We start from the raw sequence: 16,548 nt of genomic DNA on the forward strand, positions 1-16,548 counted from the left end.
TTCAGGGAATTTTTGGGGATTTTTCAGGATTTTTGAGATTTTTTTCTGGAATTTTTGGGAATTTTTTGAGAATTTTTTGAGGTTTTTTTCTGGGAATTTTGGGGAATTTTTTGGGATTTTTTTTGGGGAATTATCAGGGATTTTTTGTGGATTTTTGGGGGGGTTTTGGGGCAAAAAATCATTTAAAAAATCATTAAAAAATCGGATTTTTCTTGATTTTTGGGGGATTTTTTGGGATAAATTTTTGGGAATTTGGGGATAAATTGAATGTAAAATTTTGGGATTTTTTTTGGGGCAAATTTTTGAAATTTTGGGATAAATTTGGGGCGAATTTTTGGGAATTTGGGGATAAATGGAATGTAAAATTTTGGGATTTTTTTGGGGCAGATTTTTGAAATTTTGGGATAAATTTGGGGCGAATTTTTGGGAATTTGGGGATAAATTGAATGTAAAATTTTGGGATTTTTTTGGGGGCAAATTTTTGAAATTTTGGGATAAATTTGGGGCGAATTTTTGGGAATTTGGGGATAAATTGAATGTAAAATTTTGGGATTTTTTTGGGGCAGATTTTTGAAATTTTGGGATAAATTTGGGTGGAATTTTTGGGAATTTTTGGGGTAAATTTTTGGAATTTTGGGATTTCTGGCCCAGGTGTGTCCCCCTCTGGGTGGGGGCCCGGGGGGTGGAGTTTGACTGGAGGCACCTCCAGATGGGGCTGGACTCCAACATCAGCCTGGTGAGTTATACTGGTTTATACTGGTTTATACTGGGAATGGACTGGGAAGGGGTTTGGAGTTACTGGTTTATACTGGGATGGAGTTTGGGGTCACTGGTTTATACTGGGAGGGGATTTGGGGTTACTGGTTTATACTGGGAGGGACTGGGAAGGGGTTTGGAGTTACTGGTTTGTACTGGGAGGGGATTTGGGGTCACTGGTTTGTACTGGGAGGGGATTTGGAGTTACTGGTTTATACTGGGATGGAGTTTGGGGTCACTGGTTTATACTGGGAATGGACTGGGAAGGGGTTTGGGGTTACTGGTTTATACTGGGATGGAGTTTGGGGTCACTGGTTTATACTGGTTTATACTGGTTTATACTGGGAGGGACTGGGAAGGGGTTTGGGGTTACTGGTTTATACTGGGATGGAGTTTGGGGTCACTGGTTTGTACTGGGAGGGACTGGGAAGGGGTTTGGGGTTACTGGTTTATACTGGGATGGAGTTTGGGGTCACTGGTTTGTACTGGTTTGTACTGGGAGGGCGCTGCAGTTCCCAAAGCCGCCACCAGGGGGAGCTGCGAGTGCATTGAGGGGAACTGGGAATGGAACTGGGTTATACTGGTTTGTACTGGGAGGGACTGGGAAAGGGTTAAAGGGGGATTTGGGGTCACTGGTTTGTACTGGGAGGGACTGGGAATGGACTGGGAGGGGATTTGGGGTTACTGGTTTGTACTGGGATGGAGTTTGGGGTCACTGGTTTATACTGGGAGGGACTGGGATGAACTGGGAGGGCGCTGCAGTTCCCAAAGCCGCCACCAGGGGGAGCTGTGAGTGCATTGCTCTGTATTGGTTTATACTGGGTTCTATTGATTTCTATGGGTTTCTATGGGTCCATACTGGTTTATACTGGTCCATACTGGTTTATACTGGTCCATACTGGTTTATACTGGTTTATACTGGTCCATACTGGTTTATACTGGTCCATACTGGTCCATACTGGTTTATACTGGTCCATACTGGTTTATACTGGTCCATACTGGTCCATACTGGTTTATACTGGTCCATACTGGTTCCAGGTCCGCCATGTTGCCGCGGCCGCTCTCCTTTGGGCCTCGGGGCGCCACGACCTCCCCTCCCCCCTGCGGCTGCCCCTGGGGGGGCTCCTGGCGGCCGCCGCCTACGAGGGCTTCTTAATTGGGTAATTAATTAATTAGCAATTATTAGTTATTGGTTATTGGTTGTTAATTATTAATGGTTATTGGTTATTGGTTATTGGTTGTTAACTGTTAATTATTAATGGTTATTGGTTATTGGTTGTTAACTGTTAATTGTTAATGGTGGGGAAGGAGCTGTGGGAATGGGAGAAAGAATTTGGGGCTTCTTAATTGGGTAATTAATTATTAATTATTAGTTATTAGTTATTGGTTATTGGTTATTGATTGTTAACTGTTAATTATTAATGGTTATTGGTTATTGATTGTTAACTGTTAATTGTTAATGGTGGGGAAGGGGTTTGTGGGAATGGGGGAGGGAATTTGGGGCCTCTTAATTGGGAAATTAATTAGTTATTGGTTATTGATTATTGATTAATAAGTATTAATGGTGGGGAAGGGGCTGCGGGAATGGGAGAAAGAATTTGGGGCCTCTTAATTGGGAAATTAATTATTTATTGGTTATTGATTATTGATTATTAATTATTAATGGTGGGGAAGGGGCTGCGGGAATGGGGGAGGGAATTTGGGGCTTGTTAATTGGGTAATTGATTGTTAATTGTTAATTATTAATGGTGGGGAAGGGGCTGCGGGAATGGGGGAGGGAATTTGGGGCCTCTTAACTGGGAAATTAATTAATTATTGGTTATTGGTTATTGATTAATAATTATTAATGGTGGGGAAGGGGCTGCGGGAATGGGGGAGGGAATTTGGGGCTTGTTAATTGGGTAATTGATTATTAATTGTTAATTGTTAATTATTAATTGTGGGGAAGGGGTTGTGGGAATGGGAGAAAGAATTTGGGGCTTCTTAATTGGGAAATTAATTATTAATTATTAATTATTAGTTATTGGTTATTGGTTATTGGTTGTTAGCTGTTAATTATTAATGGTTATTGGTTATTGGTTATTGGTTGTTAACTGTTAATTGTTAATGGTGGGGAAGGGGCTGCGGGAATGGGGGAGGGAATTTGGGGTCTCTTAATTGGGTAATTAATTATTAATTATTGGTTATTGATTTTTGATTAATAATTATTAATGGTGGGGAAGGGGCTGCGGGAATGGGGGAGGGAATTTGGGGCTTCTTAATTGCACAATTAATTAGTTATTCGTTAATTAATTGGTTGGTTAATGGTGGGGAGGGTCTATGAGGGGTTCCTGATCAGGTAATTAACTAATTATTAATTATCTACTACTATTATTAATAATAATAATTATTACTATTACTGTTATTATTGCTATTACTATTATTTAGTTAATCAATTGGATAATTAACACTAATTACTTAACAGTTATTATTATTACTTGTTTGTTGGCACTTATAATTGCTATTACTATTATTTAGCTAATCAATTAAATAATTAACACTAATTATTTTATAGTTACTATTATTACTTGTTTATTGGCTTATATAAGTAAATTATGTATTGCTTATATAATGAATTAGTTATTTTTTAATTAATAATCGGTAATAATAATAATTTTTTATAGTTGTGGTTACTATTGTTACTTTATTTTCTATTTTAAAATTACTATTATATTTAATTAGCTAATTACCTGAGAGGGAGGGGCCTATAGGGGATTCCTGATCACATAGCTAATTAATACTTAATTAATTAATGGGAGTGGTCTATGAGGGGTTCATGAGGCAATTGGTTTTAATGGGAGGGGTCTATGAAGGTAATTGGTTAATAAGTAACTAATTAATTAATTAAGGAATGACAGGAGGGGTGTATAGCGGGTTATTAACAGGGTAATCAATAGGTTATTAATTAATTAACGATTATTAATTAATTTTTTTTTTATTTTTTTGCAGGTGGGCGGGGCAAGCGCTGGGCCTGGGGCCCTGGGGGGCTCTGGGGCTGCGGGCGCTGGGGGCGGCGGCGCTGGGGCTGGGGGCAATGAGGCTGCTGGTGCCCCTTCTGCCACCCCCGTGACACGCCTGGCACACCTGGGCACACCTGGGCACACCTGGGGGCAGAAAAACAGCGAAAATTTGGGGAAAATCGGTGAAAATTTGGCGAAAATAGGAGGAAATTTGGGGATTTTGCACACCTGGGCACACCTGGGGGCAATGAGGCTGCTGGTGCCCCTGCTGCCACCCCCCTGAGGGCACCTGGCACACCTGGGCACACCTGGGCACACCTGGGCACACCTGGGGGCAGAAAAACAGCGAAAATTTGGGGAAAATCGGTGAAAATTTGGCGAAAATCGGTGAAAATTTGAGGAAAATTGGAGGATTTGGGTGGGAAAGGGGCGTGGCCCAGGTATGCAAATGATCCCCATGTGTGCAATGGGCGTGGCCAAAATATGCAAAGGGTGTGGCCCAGGTATGTAAATGAGCCCCGGGTGTGAAATGGGCGTGGCCCAGGTATGCAAATGAGCCCCAGGCGTGCAATGGGCGTGGCCGAAATGTGAAGTGGGCGTGGCCCTGGTATGGAAATGAGCCCCGGTTATGAAGTGGGCGTGGCCCGGTGTGTGCGGTGGGCGTGGTCTGGGTATGTAAATGATCTCCAGGTGTGCGATTGGCTCCCAGGTGTGAAGTGGGCGTGGCCATGGTATGCAAATGACCCCCAGGTGTGTGAATGGGGCCCAAGTGTGAAGTGGGCGTGGCTCAGGAGTGAAGTGGGCGTGGCCTGTGTATGCAAATGGCCCCCAAGTGTGCAGTGGGCGTGACCCAGGTATGCAAATGATCCTCAGATGTGAGTGGGCGTGGCCTAGGTATGCAAATTGTTCCCCGGCATCTGATTGGCTCCCAGGTGTGAAATGGGCGTGGCCCAGGTATGCAAATGAGCCCCAGGCGGGGGAGTGGGCGTGGCCCGGGTATGCAAATGTGGCCCCTCCCACTGCCCCGCCCCCAGCAATAAACGCACCTGGACACACCCGCGCCTTCGTTTCCTGTTTTAATTAAATTTTTAATTTTAAATTCCCCAATTTTCTCCCCAAAATTTCCCCAGAATTCTCGAAAATTTCCCAACAAAATTCTCAATTTTTTCCCCCAAAATTTTCTCTCCAAAATTCCCAATTTTTCCCCCCCAAAATTCCGAATTTTTCCCCAAAAATTCCCAATTTCCCCCCAAAATTCCCAATTTTTCCCTCCAAAAATTCCCAATTTCCCGCCCCAAAATTCCCAAGTTTTCCCGCCAAAATTTCCCAAATTTTTTCCCCCAAAATTCCCAGAATTTTTCCCCAAAATTCCCAAATTTTATCTCCCAAAATTTCCAATTTTTCCCCCCATTAATCTCCCATTACTTGCTCATTAATCATTAATTAATGCTGTCATTAGTATCCCATTAGTCACTCATTAATCAGTCATTAAGGCTGTAATTAACCGCTAATTATTCCTTAATTAACACAGTTATTAATCTCCCTCTAATCGCTAATTAACAATTCAATAACGATGTCATGAACTGCTAATTAATCAGTAATTAACGCTGCCATTAACCTCTCATTAACCTCTAATGAATCGTTAATTAACGCTGTCATTAATCACTAAATAATCGTTAATTAACGCCGCCATTAATCACTAATTAATCACCAATTAAGCCACCATTAATCTCTAATTAATCACCAATTAACGCCGTCATTAACCGCTTATTAATCCTTAATTAACGCTCTATTATTCTCATAAGCGCTAATAATTGTAATAACGCTACCATTAATCATTAATTAATCACCATTTAACCCGCCTTAATCTAATAGCGCGCATTAACTTATTATCGTAATTATCGCTCTCATTAATCTCCCATTAATCGCTAATAAATCGTTAATAACGCCGTCATTAATCACTAATTAATCACCAATTAATCCCGCCATTAATCGCTAATTAACCACCAATTACCGCCGCCATTAATGGCTAATAAATCCCGCATTAACCCCGCCATTAATCGCTAATTAATCATTAATTATCGCTCCCATTAAACATTAACCAGCGGCACAAAAGGAGCGGGGGCCGCCCCTCCCCCACCCCGATAAGCCCAAACTGATAAGGGGGAGGGGGGGGAAGGGGGGGGAGGGGCGGCAGCAAGGACGGGAGGCCCCGCCCATTTCCCCCCCCCCCAGGTGTGACCCCCCAAGGTGTCCAGTCCCCCCCATCCAGGTGTCCTCCCCCTACCTGTCCCAGGTCTCCAGGTGTCCCTGCACTTCAGGTGTCCCCAAGGTGTCCCCCAGGTTTCCAGGTGTCCCCACCCCCTCCTGGTGTCCCCTCTCCCCAACCTGTCCCAGTGTCCCAAGGTGTCCCCACCCCCCTCTCAGGTGTGCCCAGGTGTCACCTCCACACTCAGGTGTCCCCCAGGTGTCGCCAACCCCCATCCAGGTGTCCCCTCACCTGTCCCAGGTGTCCCCAGGTGTTCCCAAGGTGTCCCCTCCACACTCAGGTGTCCCCTCACCTGTCCCAGGTGTGTCCCAGGTGTCCCTCAGGTGTCCCCAAACCCCATCCAGGTGTCCCCCAGGTATCTCCAGGTGTCCCCTCACCTGTCCCAGGTGTCCCCAATTGTCCGCAGGTGTTCCCAAGGTGTCCCCTCCCCCCACTCAGGTGTCCCAAAGGTGTCCCCTCACCTGTCCCAGGTGTCCCCTCCCCCCTCACCTGTCCCAGGTGTGTCCCAAGGTGTCCCAGGTACCTCCAGGTGTCCCCCAAGGTGTGTCCAGGTGTCCCCAGCCCCCGTCCAGGTGTCCCTGCACCCCTTCAGGTGTCCCCTCACCTGTCCCAGGTGCCCCTCCAGTGTCCCCCAAGTGTGTCCAGGTGTCCCCACCCCCACTCAGGTGTCCCCCAGGTGTCCCCTCCCCCCTCACCTGTCCCAGGTGTCCCCCAAGTGTCCCCTTCCCCCTCTCAGGTGTCTCCTCCCCCCAGGTGTCCCCTCACCTGTCCCAGGTGTCCCTCAGGTGTCCCCAGCCCCCGTCCAGGTGTCCTCTCCACACTCACCTGTCCCAAGTATCTCCAGGTGTCCCCAACCCCCATCCAGGTGTCCCCTCACCTGTCCCAGGTGTCCCCAAGTGTCCCCCAAGTGTGTCCAGGTGTCCCCAACCCCCATCCAGGTGTCCCCCAGGTATCTCCAGGTGTCCCCTCCACACTCAGGTGTCCCCCAGGTGTCCCCCTGCCCCCCTCAGGTGTCCCCCAGGTATCTCCAGGTGTCCCCTCACCTGTCCCAGGTGTCTCCAGGTGTCCCTTCCCCATCCAGGTGTCCCTGCACCCCCTCAGGTGTCCCCTCACCTGTCCCCCGAGTGTGTCCAGGTGTCCCCAAGCCCCTCTCAGGTGTCCCCAATTGTCCCCAGGTGTCTCCCAAGGTGTCCCCTCCACACTCAGGTGTCCCCTCACCTGTCCCAGGTGTCCCCAAGGTGTCCCCGCCCCTCCCCCTCCCCAGGTGTGCCCAGGTGGGGTCACCTTGGGGCGTTTCCCCGGAGGGTTTAAAAGGGGAGAGAAACCGGGACAGAAACCGGAACGGAACCGGGAGAGAAACCGGGAGAGAACCGGAACGGAACCGGGACAGAACCGGGACAGAACCGGGACAGAACCGGGACAGAACCGGGATAGAAACCGGGACAGAACCGGGAGAGAACCGGGACAGAACCGGGACAGAACCGGGAGAGAACCGGGACAGAAACCGGGACAGAACCGGGACAGAACCGGGAGAGAACCGGGAGAGAAACCGGGACAGAACCGGGACAGAACCGGGAGAGAACCGGGAGAGAACCGGGACAGAACCGGGACAGAACCGGGAGAGAACCGGGACAGAAACCGGGACAGAACCGGGAGAGAACCGGGAGAGGAACCGGGACAGAACCGGGACAGAACCGGGACAGAACCGGGACAGAACCGGGACAGAACCGGGAGAGAACCGGGAGAGAACCGGGACAGAAACCGGGACAGAACCGGGACAGAACCGGGAGAGAACCGGGACAGAACCGGGAGAGAAACCGGGACAGAACCGGGACAGAACCGGGACAGAACCGGGACAGAAACCGGGACAGAACCGGGACAGAACCGGGACGGAACCGGGACAGAACCGGGAGAGCCATGGGCAAGGAGGTGAGAGGGATTGGGGGAGGAAGATGAAGGAGAGATGGGGAGGAAGGAGGGAGAGAGGGAGGAAGATGAAGGGAAGAGGAGATGGAGGAAGGAATGGAGGGAGAGAGGGGAGGAGGAGGAAGATGAAGGAGAGATGGGGAGGAAGGAGAGAGGGAGGAAGATGAAGGAGAGATGGAGGAGGATGAGGATGAAGGGAGGAAGGAGGGAGGGGAGAGGGAGGAAGATGAGGGGAAGATGGGAGGATGGAAGGAGGGAGATGAAGGTGGGATGGGAGGAAGATGAAGGGAAGAGGAGAGATGGAGGAGGATGAGGATGAAGGGACGAAGGCAGGACACAGAGAGATGGGGAGGATGAGGATGAAGGGAGGAAGGAGGAGGAAGGAGAGATGGAGGAAGATGAAGGGAAGGGGAGATGGAGGAAGGAGAGAGGGACAGGAGAGAGGGAAGAATGGAGGGAGAGAGGGAGGAAGATGAAGGAGAGATGGAGGAGGATGAGGATAAAGGGATGAAGGAAGGCACAGAGAGACAGAGGAGGATGAGGATGAAGGGACGAAGATGAAGGAGAGATGGAGGAGGATGAGGATGAAGGGAGGAAGGAGGAGGAGGGAGGGATGGAGGAAGATGAGGGGAAGAGGAGATGGAGGAAGGAATGGAGGGAGAGAGGGGAGGAGGAGGAAGATGAAGGAGAGATGGGGAGGATGAGGATGAAGGGACGAAGGAAGGACACGGATGGAGGAGGATGAGGATGAAGGGAGGAAGGAGGGAGGGAGGGAGGAAGATGAAGGGAAGAGATGGAGGAAGGAGAGAGGGAGGGATGGAGGGAGAGAGGGGAGAAGGAGGAAGATGAAGGAGAGATGGGGAGGATGAGGATGAAGGGAGGAAGGCAGGACACAGAGAGATGGAGGAGGATGAAGGGCAGAGATGGGGAGGAAGATGAGGGGAGAGGGAGGAATGAAAGGAGAGAGGAAGATGAAGGGGAGAGGGAGGAAGACGAAGGGAAGAGGAGAGATGGAGGAAGATGAAGGGGAGATGGAAGGAGGGAGGAAGAAGAGGGATGGGAAGGAAGGAGGGAGAGAGGGATGGAGGAGGATGAAGGAGAGATGGAGAGAGGGAGGAAGATGAAGGGGAGATGGGATGAGGAGGAAGAGGAGAGAGGGAGGAAGAGGAGGGAGGGAGGAAGATGAAGGAGAGATGGAGGAGGAGGAGGAGGAGGAGGGATGGGAGGAAGGCGAGAGGACGAGGAGATGGCGGAGAGAGGGAGGAGGATGAAGGAGAGATGAAGGAAAGATGGCGGACGGACAGGGAGGAAGAGGAGGAGGAGGAGGACGGGGGGGGGGGGAAGATTGACGGCCCCCTCCCCCTTTCTGACCCCGCCCCCCTTTCTGACCCCGCCCCCCTTTCTGACCCCGCCCCCCCGCAGAAGTTGGAGCTCCGCCCCCCGCGTTTGGGGCGGGGCCGGCGCAAGGAGCGGGAGCGGCTGGAGGAGATGAAACGGGAGCTGGAAATGGTGCGGAACTGGGGATACTGGGATATACTGGGAGGGACTGGGAATGGACTGGGAGGGACTGGGAGGGACTGGGAGGGACTGGGAGGGGGTTTGGGGTCACTGGTTTATACTGGGAGGGACTGGGAAGGGGTTAAAGGGGGATTTGGGGGTCACTGGTTTATACTGGGAGGGACTGGGAGGGAATTTGGGGTCACTGGTTTATACTGGTTTGTACTGGGAAGGGGTTAAAGGGGGATTTGGGGGTCACTGGTTTGTACTGGTTTGTACTGGGAGGGCGCTGCAGTTCCCAAAGCCGCCACCAGGGGGAGCTGTGAGTGCATGGAGGGAACTGGGATGGAACTGGGTTATACTGGGAGGGACTGGGATGGACTGGGAGGGACTGGGAGGGACTGGGAGGGGGTTTGTGGGTCACTGGTTTATACTGGGAGGGACTGGGATATACTGGGATGGACTGGGAGGGGGTTTGGGGTCACTGGTTTATACTGGGAGGGACTGGGAGTGGATTGGAGGTTACTGGTTTATACTGGGAGGGACTGGGAGGGGATTGGAGGTTACTGGTTTATACTGGGAGGGACTGGGAAGGGGTTAAAGGGGGATTTGGGGGTCACTGGTTTATACTGGGAGGGACTGGGAGGAGGTTTGGGGTTACTGGTTTATACTGGGAGGGACTGGGATATACTGGTTTGGACTGGGATGGAGTTTGGGGTCACTGGTTTGTACTGGGAGGGCGCTGCAGTTCCCAAAGCCGCCACCAGGGGGAGCTGTGAGTGCATTGAGGGAACTGGGATGGAACTGGGTTATACTGGTTTGCACTGGGAGGGACTGGGAATGGACTGGGAGGGTCACTGGTTATACTGGGAGGGGGTTTGGGATTACTGGTTTATACTGGGAGGGACTGGGAGGGGGTTTGGGGTCACTGGTTTATACTGGGAGGGACTGGGATGGACTGGGATGGACTGGGAGGGGGATTTGGGGTCACTGGTTTGTACTGGTTTGTACTGGGAAGGGGTTAAAGGGGATTTGGGGGTCACTGGTTTGTACTGGTTTGTATTGGGAGGGCGCTGCAGTTCCCAAAGCCGCCACCAGGGGAGCTGCGAGTGCATGGAAGGAACTGGGATGGAACTGGGTTATACTGGGAGGGACTGGGAGGGGGTTTGGGGTTACTGGTTTATACTGGGAGGGACTGGGAAGGGGTTAAAGGGGGATTTGGGGTCACTGGTTTATACTGGGATGGACTGGGAGGGACTGGGATATACTGGGATATACTGGGAGGGGGTTTGGGGTCACTGGTTTATACTGGGAGGGACTGGGAAGGGGTTAAAGGGGATTTGGGTCACTGGTTTGTACTGGGAGGGCGCTGCAGTTCCCAAAGCCGCCACCAGGGGAGCTGTGAGTGCATTGAGGGAGACTGGGATGGAACTGGGTTATACTGGTTTGTATTGGGAGGGACTGGGATGGACTGGGAGGGTCACTGGTTATACTGGGAGGGGTTTGGGATTACTGGTTTATACTGGGAGGGACTGGGAGGGGGTTTGGGGTCACTGGTTTATACTGGTTTATACTGGGAAGGGGTTAAAGGGGATTTGGGGGTCACTGGTTTGTACTGGGAGGGACTGGGATATACTGGGATGGACTGGGAGGGGGTTTGGGGGTTACTGGTTTGTACTGGTTTGTACTGGGAGGGACTGGGAGGGACTGGGAGGCGGTTTGGGGTCACTGGTTTATACTGGTTTATACTGGGAAGGGGTTAAAGGGGGATTTAGGGGTCACTGGTTTGTACTGGAGGGACTGGGAAGGGATTTGGGGTCACTGGTTTATACTGGTTTATACTGGGAAGGGGTTAAAGGGGATTAGGGGGTCACTGGTTTATACTGGTTTATACTGGGAAGGGGTTAAAGGGGGATTAGGGGGTCACTGGTTTATACTGGGAGGGACTGGGAGGGACTGGGAGGGTGTTTGGGGTCACTGGTTTGGACTGGGAGGGACTGGGATGGGGTTAAAGGGGGATTTGGGGGGCACTGGTTTGTACTGGGAGGGACTGGGAGGGGGTTTGGGGTTACTGGTTTGTACTGGTTTATATTGGGAGGGCGCTGCAGTTCCCAAAGTCGCCACCAGGGGAGCTGTGAGTGCATGGAGGGAACTGGGAATGGACTGGGTTGTACTGGTTTGTACTGGGAGGGACTGGTCCATACTGGTCTGTACTGGTTTATACTGGTCCATACTGGTTTGTACTGGTTTGTACTGGTTTATACTGGTTTATACTGGTTTATACTGGTTTATACTGGTCCATACTGGTTTATACTGGTTTATACTGGTTTATACTGGTCCATACTGGTTTATACTGGTTTATACTGGTTTATACTGGTCCATACTGGTTTACACTGGTCCATACTGGTGCCCACAGGACGATCACAAACTGGACGTGAAGGAGCTCGAGCTGAAATACAACACGAGCGTCACCAAGGTGAGAGTGACCAATGAGTGACCACTGAGTGACCAATGAGTGACCACTGAGTGACCACTGAGTGACCAATGAGTGACCACTGAGTGACCAATGAGTGACCAATGAGTGACCCCTGAGTGACCAATGAGTGACCAATGAGTGACCCCTGAGTGACCACTGAGTGACCACTGAGTGACCAATGAATGATCAATGACCCCTGAGTGACCTCTGAGTGACCCCTGAGTGACCCCTGAGTGACCACTGAGTGACCCCTGACCACTGACTGACCACTGAATAACCACTGATCCAATGACCACTGCTCCACTCAGTGACACTGACTGACCAGTGAGTGACCAATACTGACCATTGACCACTGAGTGACCACTGACCAACCATTGACTGATCCCATTGCTCTCACTGACCACTGAGTGACCACGGACCACTGAGTGACCATTGAGTGACCACTACCCCAATGACCACTGAGTGACCACTGCCCACTGACTGACCACTGACCCAATGACCACTGAGTGACCATTCCCTGTCCCCTCAGGGTCTGTCCGAGGCCCCAACGCCCTCACTGACCATTGAGTGACCACTGACCAATCACTGAGTGACAATTGAGTGATCACTGACCATTGAGTGACCACTGACCAACCATTGACTGATCCCATTGCTCTCACTGACCACTGACTGACCACTGCCCACTGTCCACTGACTGACCACTGTCCATGCTGACTGACCACTGACCACTGCTCCCACTGAATAACCACTGACCCAATGACCACTGCTCCCACTCAGTGACACTGACCAGTGAGTGACCAATACCATTGACCACTGAGTGACCACTGACCAACCATTGACTGATCCCATTGCTGTCACTGACCACTGAGTGGCCATTGCCCACTGCCCAACAACTGACCACTGACTGACCACTGCCCTCACTGAATAACCACTGACCCAATGACCACTGCTCCCACTCACAGACACTGAGTGACCACTAAGTGACCACTGCTCCCACTGAATAACCACTGACCCAATGACCACTGACTGACCACTGCCCTCACTGAATAACCACTGCCCCAATGACCACTGCTCCCACTCACAGACACTGAGTGACCACTGACCAACCATTGACTGATCCCATTGCTCTCACTGACCATTGAGTGACCATTGCCCACTGAGTGACCCCTGACCACTGACTGACCCAATGACCACTGCTCCTAATGACTGACCACTGCCCCAATGACCACTGCTCCCACTCACAGACACTGAGTGACCACTGAGTGACCACTGACTGACCACTGACCACTCTCACAGGGTCTGTCCGAGGCCGTAGCGGCCGAGCGGCTGCTCCGGGACGGCCCCCACGCCCTCACTGACCATTGAGTGACCAATGCCCACTGAGTGACCACTGCCCCAATGACCACTGCTCCCACTCACAGACACTGAGTGACCACTGAGTGACCACTCCCTGTCCCCTCAGGGTCTGTCCGAGGCGGTGGCGGCCGAGCGGCTGCTCCGGGACGGCCCCAACGCCCTCACTGACCATTGAGTGACCATTGAGTGACCATTGCCCATTGAGTGACCATTGTCCCAATGACCACTGACCAACCATTGATCCCATTGCTCTCACTGACCACTGAGTGACCATTGCCCACTGCCCAACACTGACCACTGCTCCCACTGAATAACCACTGACCCAATGACCACTGAGTGACCACTGACCACTCCCGCAGGGTCTGTCCGAGGTGGTGGCGGCCGAGCGGCTGCTCCGGGACGGCCCCAACGCCCTCACTGACCATTGAGTGACCACTGACCATTGCTCCACTGAATAACCACTGACTGACCACTGACCAATCACTGAGTGACAACTGAGTGATCACTGACCACTGAGTGACCACTGACCAACCATTGACTGATCCATTGCTGTCACTGACCACTGACTGACCATTGCCCACTGAGTGACCCCTGACCACTGACTGACCCAATGACCACTGCTCCTAATGACTGACCACTGCCTCAATGACCACTGCTACCACTCACAGACGCTGAGTGACCACTAAGTGACCACTGCTCCCAATGACTGACCACTGAGTGACCATTCCATGTGTCCACAGGGTCTGTCCGAGGCGGTGGCGGCCGAGCGGCTGCTCCGGGACGGCCCCAACGCCCTCACTGACCATTGAGTGACCACTGCTCCCACTGACTGACCACTGACCCAATGACCACTGAGTGACCACTGCCCACTCCCACAGGGTCTGTCCGAGGCCGTAGCGGCCGAGCGGCTGCTCCGGGACGGCCCCAACGCCCTCACTGACCACTGAGTGACCACTGAGTGACCACTGCCCTCACTGAATAACCACTGACCCAATGACCACTGCTACCACTCACAGACACTGAGTGACCACTAAGTGACCATTCCCTGTCCCCTCAGGGTCTGTCCGAGGCCGTAGCGGCCAAGTGGCTGCTCCGGGACGGCCCCAACGCCCTCACTGACCACTGACCACTGAGTGACCACTGACTGATCACTGACCCAATGACCACTGACTGATCCCATTGCTCTCACTGACCACTGAGTGACCATTGCCCACTGAGTGACCACTGACCACTGACTGACCACTGCCCTCACTGAATAACCACTGACCCAATGACCACTGCTCCCACTCACAGACACTGAGTGACCACTGACCAACCATTGACTGATCCCATTGCTCTCACTGACCATTGACTGACCACTGCCCCAATGACCACTGAGTGACCACTGCCCACTCCCACAGGGTCTGTCCGAGGCGGCGGCGGCCGAGCGGCTGCTCCGGGACGGCCCCAACGCCCTCACTGACCACTGACCACTGACTGACCACTGACCCAATGACCACTGCCAAGTGACCAATCACTCACTGACCATTGACTGGCCACTGACCACTGATTGAGCACTACCCTCAATGACCACTGAGTGACTCCTGAGTGATGACTGACCACTGAGTGACCACTGACAAACCATTGACTGATCCCATTGCTCTCACTGACCATTGAGTGACCATTGCCCACTGAATAACCACTGACCCAATGACCACTGCTCCCACTCACAGACACTGAGTGACCACTGAGTGACCACTGCCCACTCCCACAGGGTCTGTCCGAGGCCGTAGCGGCCGAGCGGCTGCTCCGGGACGGCCCCAACGCCCTCCGGCCACCTCGGGGCACCCCGGGCTGTGTCCGGTTCGGCCGCCAGCTGGCCGGAGGGCTGCAGTGCCTCATGTGGGTGGCGGCGGCCATCTGCCTGATCGCCTACGGCGTGCAGGAGGGCCAGGGTGACCGCGGCAGCTCGGACAATGTGAGTGACCACCAGAGTGACCACGAGTGACCGCACCGGGGGGCGGGAAAATGGGGAAAAACGGCGAAAATCCGGGGAAAATCGGGTGGGAAATGGGGATTTTGGGGGGTTTGGGGTTACCTGGGCACACCTGGGCACACCTGGGCACACCTGGGCACACCTGGGGGGGAAAAGAACACACCTGGGCACACCTGGGGGCACAAAAATGGGGAAAAACGCCGAAAATTGGGTCAAAATCGGGTGGAAAATGGGGATTTTGGGGGTTTTGGGGTTACCTGGGCACACCTGGGCACACCTGGGGGCAGAAAATGGGGAAAAATGGCAAAAATTGGGTAAAAATCGCTGGAAATTCGGGGTTTTTGGGGAGAAATGGGGAATTTGGGCACAGCTGGCACACCTGGGCACGGCTGGCACCTCACCTGTGCCCACCTGTGCCCACCTGGGCAGCTGTACCTGGCCGTGGCGCTCATTGCCGTCGTGGTGGTCACCGGCTGCTTCGGTTACTACCAGGAGTTCAAGAGCACCAACATCATCGCCAGCTTCCGCAACCTGGTGCCGCAGGTGAGGGCGGCGGGCACACCTGGGCACACCTGGGCACACCTGGGGGCGGGAAAATGGGGAAAACTGGGGGAAAATCGGTGAAAATTTGAGGAAAATCGGTGGAAATTTGAGGGAAATCGGTGGAAATTGGGGGGTTTGGGCACACCTGGGCACACCTGGGCACACCTGGGCACGGCTGGGGGCACAAAAATAGGGAAAATTGGCGAAAATTGGGTGAAAATTTGAGGGAAATCGGTGAAAATTGGGGGATTTGGGCACACCTGGGGGTGGAAAAATGGCGAAAATTGGGTGAAATTTGGGTGAAAATTGGAGATTTTGGGGAGGTTTTTGGGGGGTTTGGGCACACCTGGGCACACCTGGGCACGCCTGGGGGCACAAAAATGGGGAAAAATGGCGAAAATTGGGTGAAAATCGGTGAAAATTTGAGGAAAATCGGTGAAAATTGGGCACACCTGGGAAGTCTCATTTGCACACCGGGAGGCAATAATTTGCATACCTGGGAGCCTCATTAGCATATCATTTGCATATAAATTGCAGCAAGCCACGGTGGTGTGGGCAGGGCAGGTGCTGCAGGTGAACGCGGCCGAGCTCGTGGCACACCTGGGGAGCCTCATTAGCATATCATTTGCATACTTTAAGCCTCATTTGCATACCTGAGATCCCACCTGCACACATGGGGCTTCATCCACGCACCTGGGGAGCCTCATTAGCATATCATTTGCATACTTTAAGCCTCATTTGCACAGCCGAG

At 52.1% G+C, this 16,548-nt stretch overlaps 2 protein-coding genes and 1 long non-coding RNA gene across 4 annotated transcripts in view; 2 read left to right on the forward strand and 1 right to left on the reverse strand.

Annotated features, from left to right (window-relative positions):
• The first annotated feature begins 653 nt into the window (after nucleotides 1-653).
• Nucleotides 654-4,810, forward strand: LOC135461006 (BOS complex subunit TMEM147-like). Of its 2 annotated transcripts, XM_064737988.1 has the most exons (4): nucleotides 654-736; nucleotides 1,795-1,916; nucleotides 3,745-3,889; nucleotides 3,984-4,810. In XM_064737988.1, the coding sequence occupies exons 1-3, from the start codon at nucleotides 710-712 to the stop codon at nucleotides 3,863-3,865; spliced, it is 270 nt and encodes an 89-aa protein (XP_064594058.1). In that variant the 5' UTR covers nucleotides 654-709; the 3' UTR covers nucleotides 3,866-3,889; nucleotides 3,984-4,810. The 2 variants fall into 2 exon arrangements, with proteins under 2 accessions (XP_064594058.1, XP_064594057.1); XM_064737987.1 differs by having other exon boundaries at nucleotides 3,745-4,810.
• LOC135461008 (uncharacterized) lies at nucleotides 3,874-16,227 on the reverse strand. Its single transcript, XR_010443317.1, has 2 exons — nucleotides 16,144-16,227; nucleotides 3,874-3,983 (listed from the first exon to the last, which is right to left on the reverse strand). It is a non-coding gene; the product is annotated as an uncharacterized LOC135461008 (long non-coding RNA).
• ATP4A (ATPase H+/K+ transporting subunit alpha) overlaps nucleotides 7,707-16,548 on the forward strand; it is a 39,440-nt gene continuing 30,598 nt past the window's right edge. Inside the window, exons 1-5 of the mRNA XM_064737989.1 lie at nucleotides 7,707-7,953; nucleotides 9,373-9,459; nucleotides 11,864-11,923; nucleotides 15,033-15,236; nucleotides 15,684-15,797. Of these exons, the coding sequence (XP_064594059.1) occupies nucleotides 7,942-7,953; nucleotides 9,373-9,459; nucleotides 11,864-11,923; nucleotides 15,033-15,236; nucleotides 15,684-15,797 (477 nt within the window). The 5' untranslated portion in view covers nucleotides 7,707-7,941. The remainder of the gene's footprint in view (nucleotides 7,954-9,372; nucleotides 9,460-11,863; nucleotides 11,924-15,032; nucleotides 15,237-15,683; nucleotides 15,798-16,548) is intronic.

Source organism: Zonotrichia leucophrys, unplaced genomic scaffold (assembly GCF_028769735.1).
Source record: "Zonotrichia leucophrys gambelii isolate GWCS_2022_RI unplaced genomic scaffold, RI_Zleu_2.0 Scaffold_149_112214, whole genome shotgun sequence".
Lineage (NCBI taxonomy): Eukaryota > Metazoa > Chordata > Aves > Passeriformes > Passerellidae > Zonotrichia > Zonotrichia leucophrys.

Coding starts and splice junctions, on each gene's coding strand:
- LOC135461006 (XM_064737987.1), top strand. CDS start 710: ATGGGGCTGGACTCCAACATCAGCCTG. Junction 737..1,794: donor TGGACTCCAACATCAGCCTG/GTGAGTTATACT, acceptor TACTGGTTCCAG/GTCCGCCATGTTGCCGCGGC. Junction 1,917..3,744: donor TACGAGGGCTTCTTAATTGG/GTAATTAATTAA, acceptor ATTTTTTTGCAG/GTGGGCGGGGCAAGCGCTGG.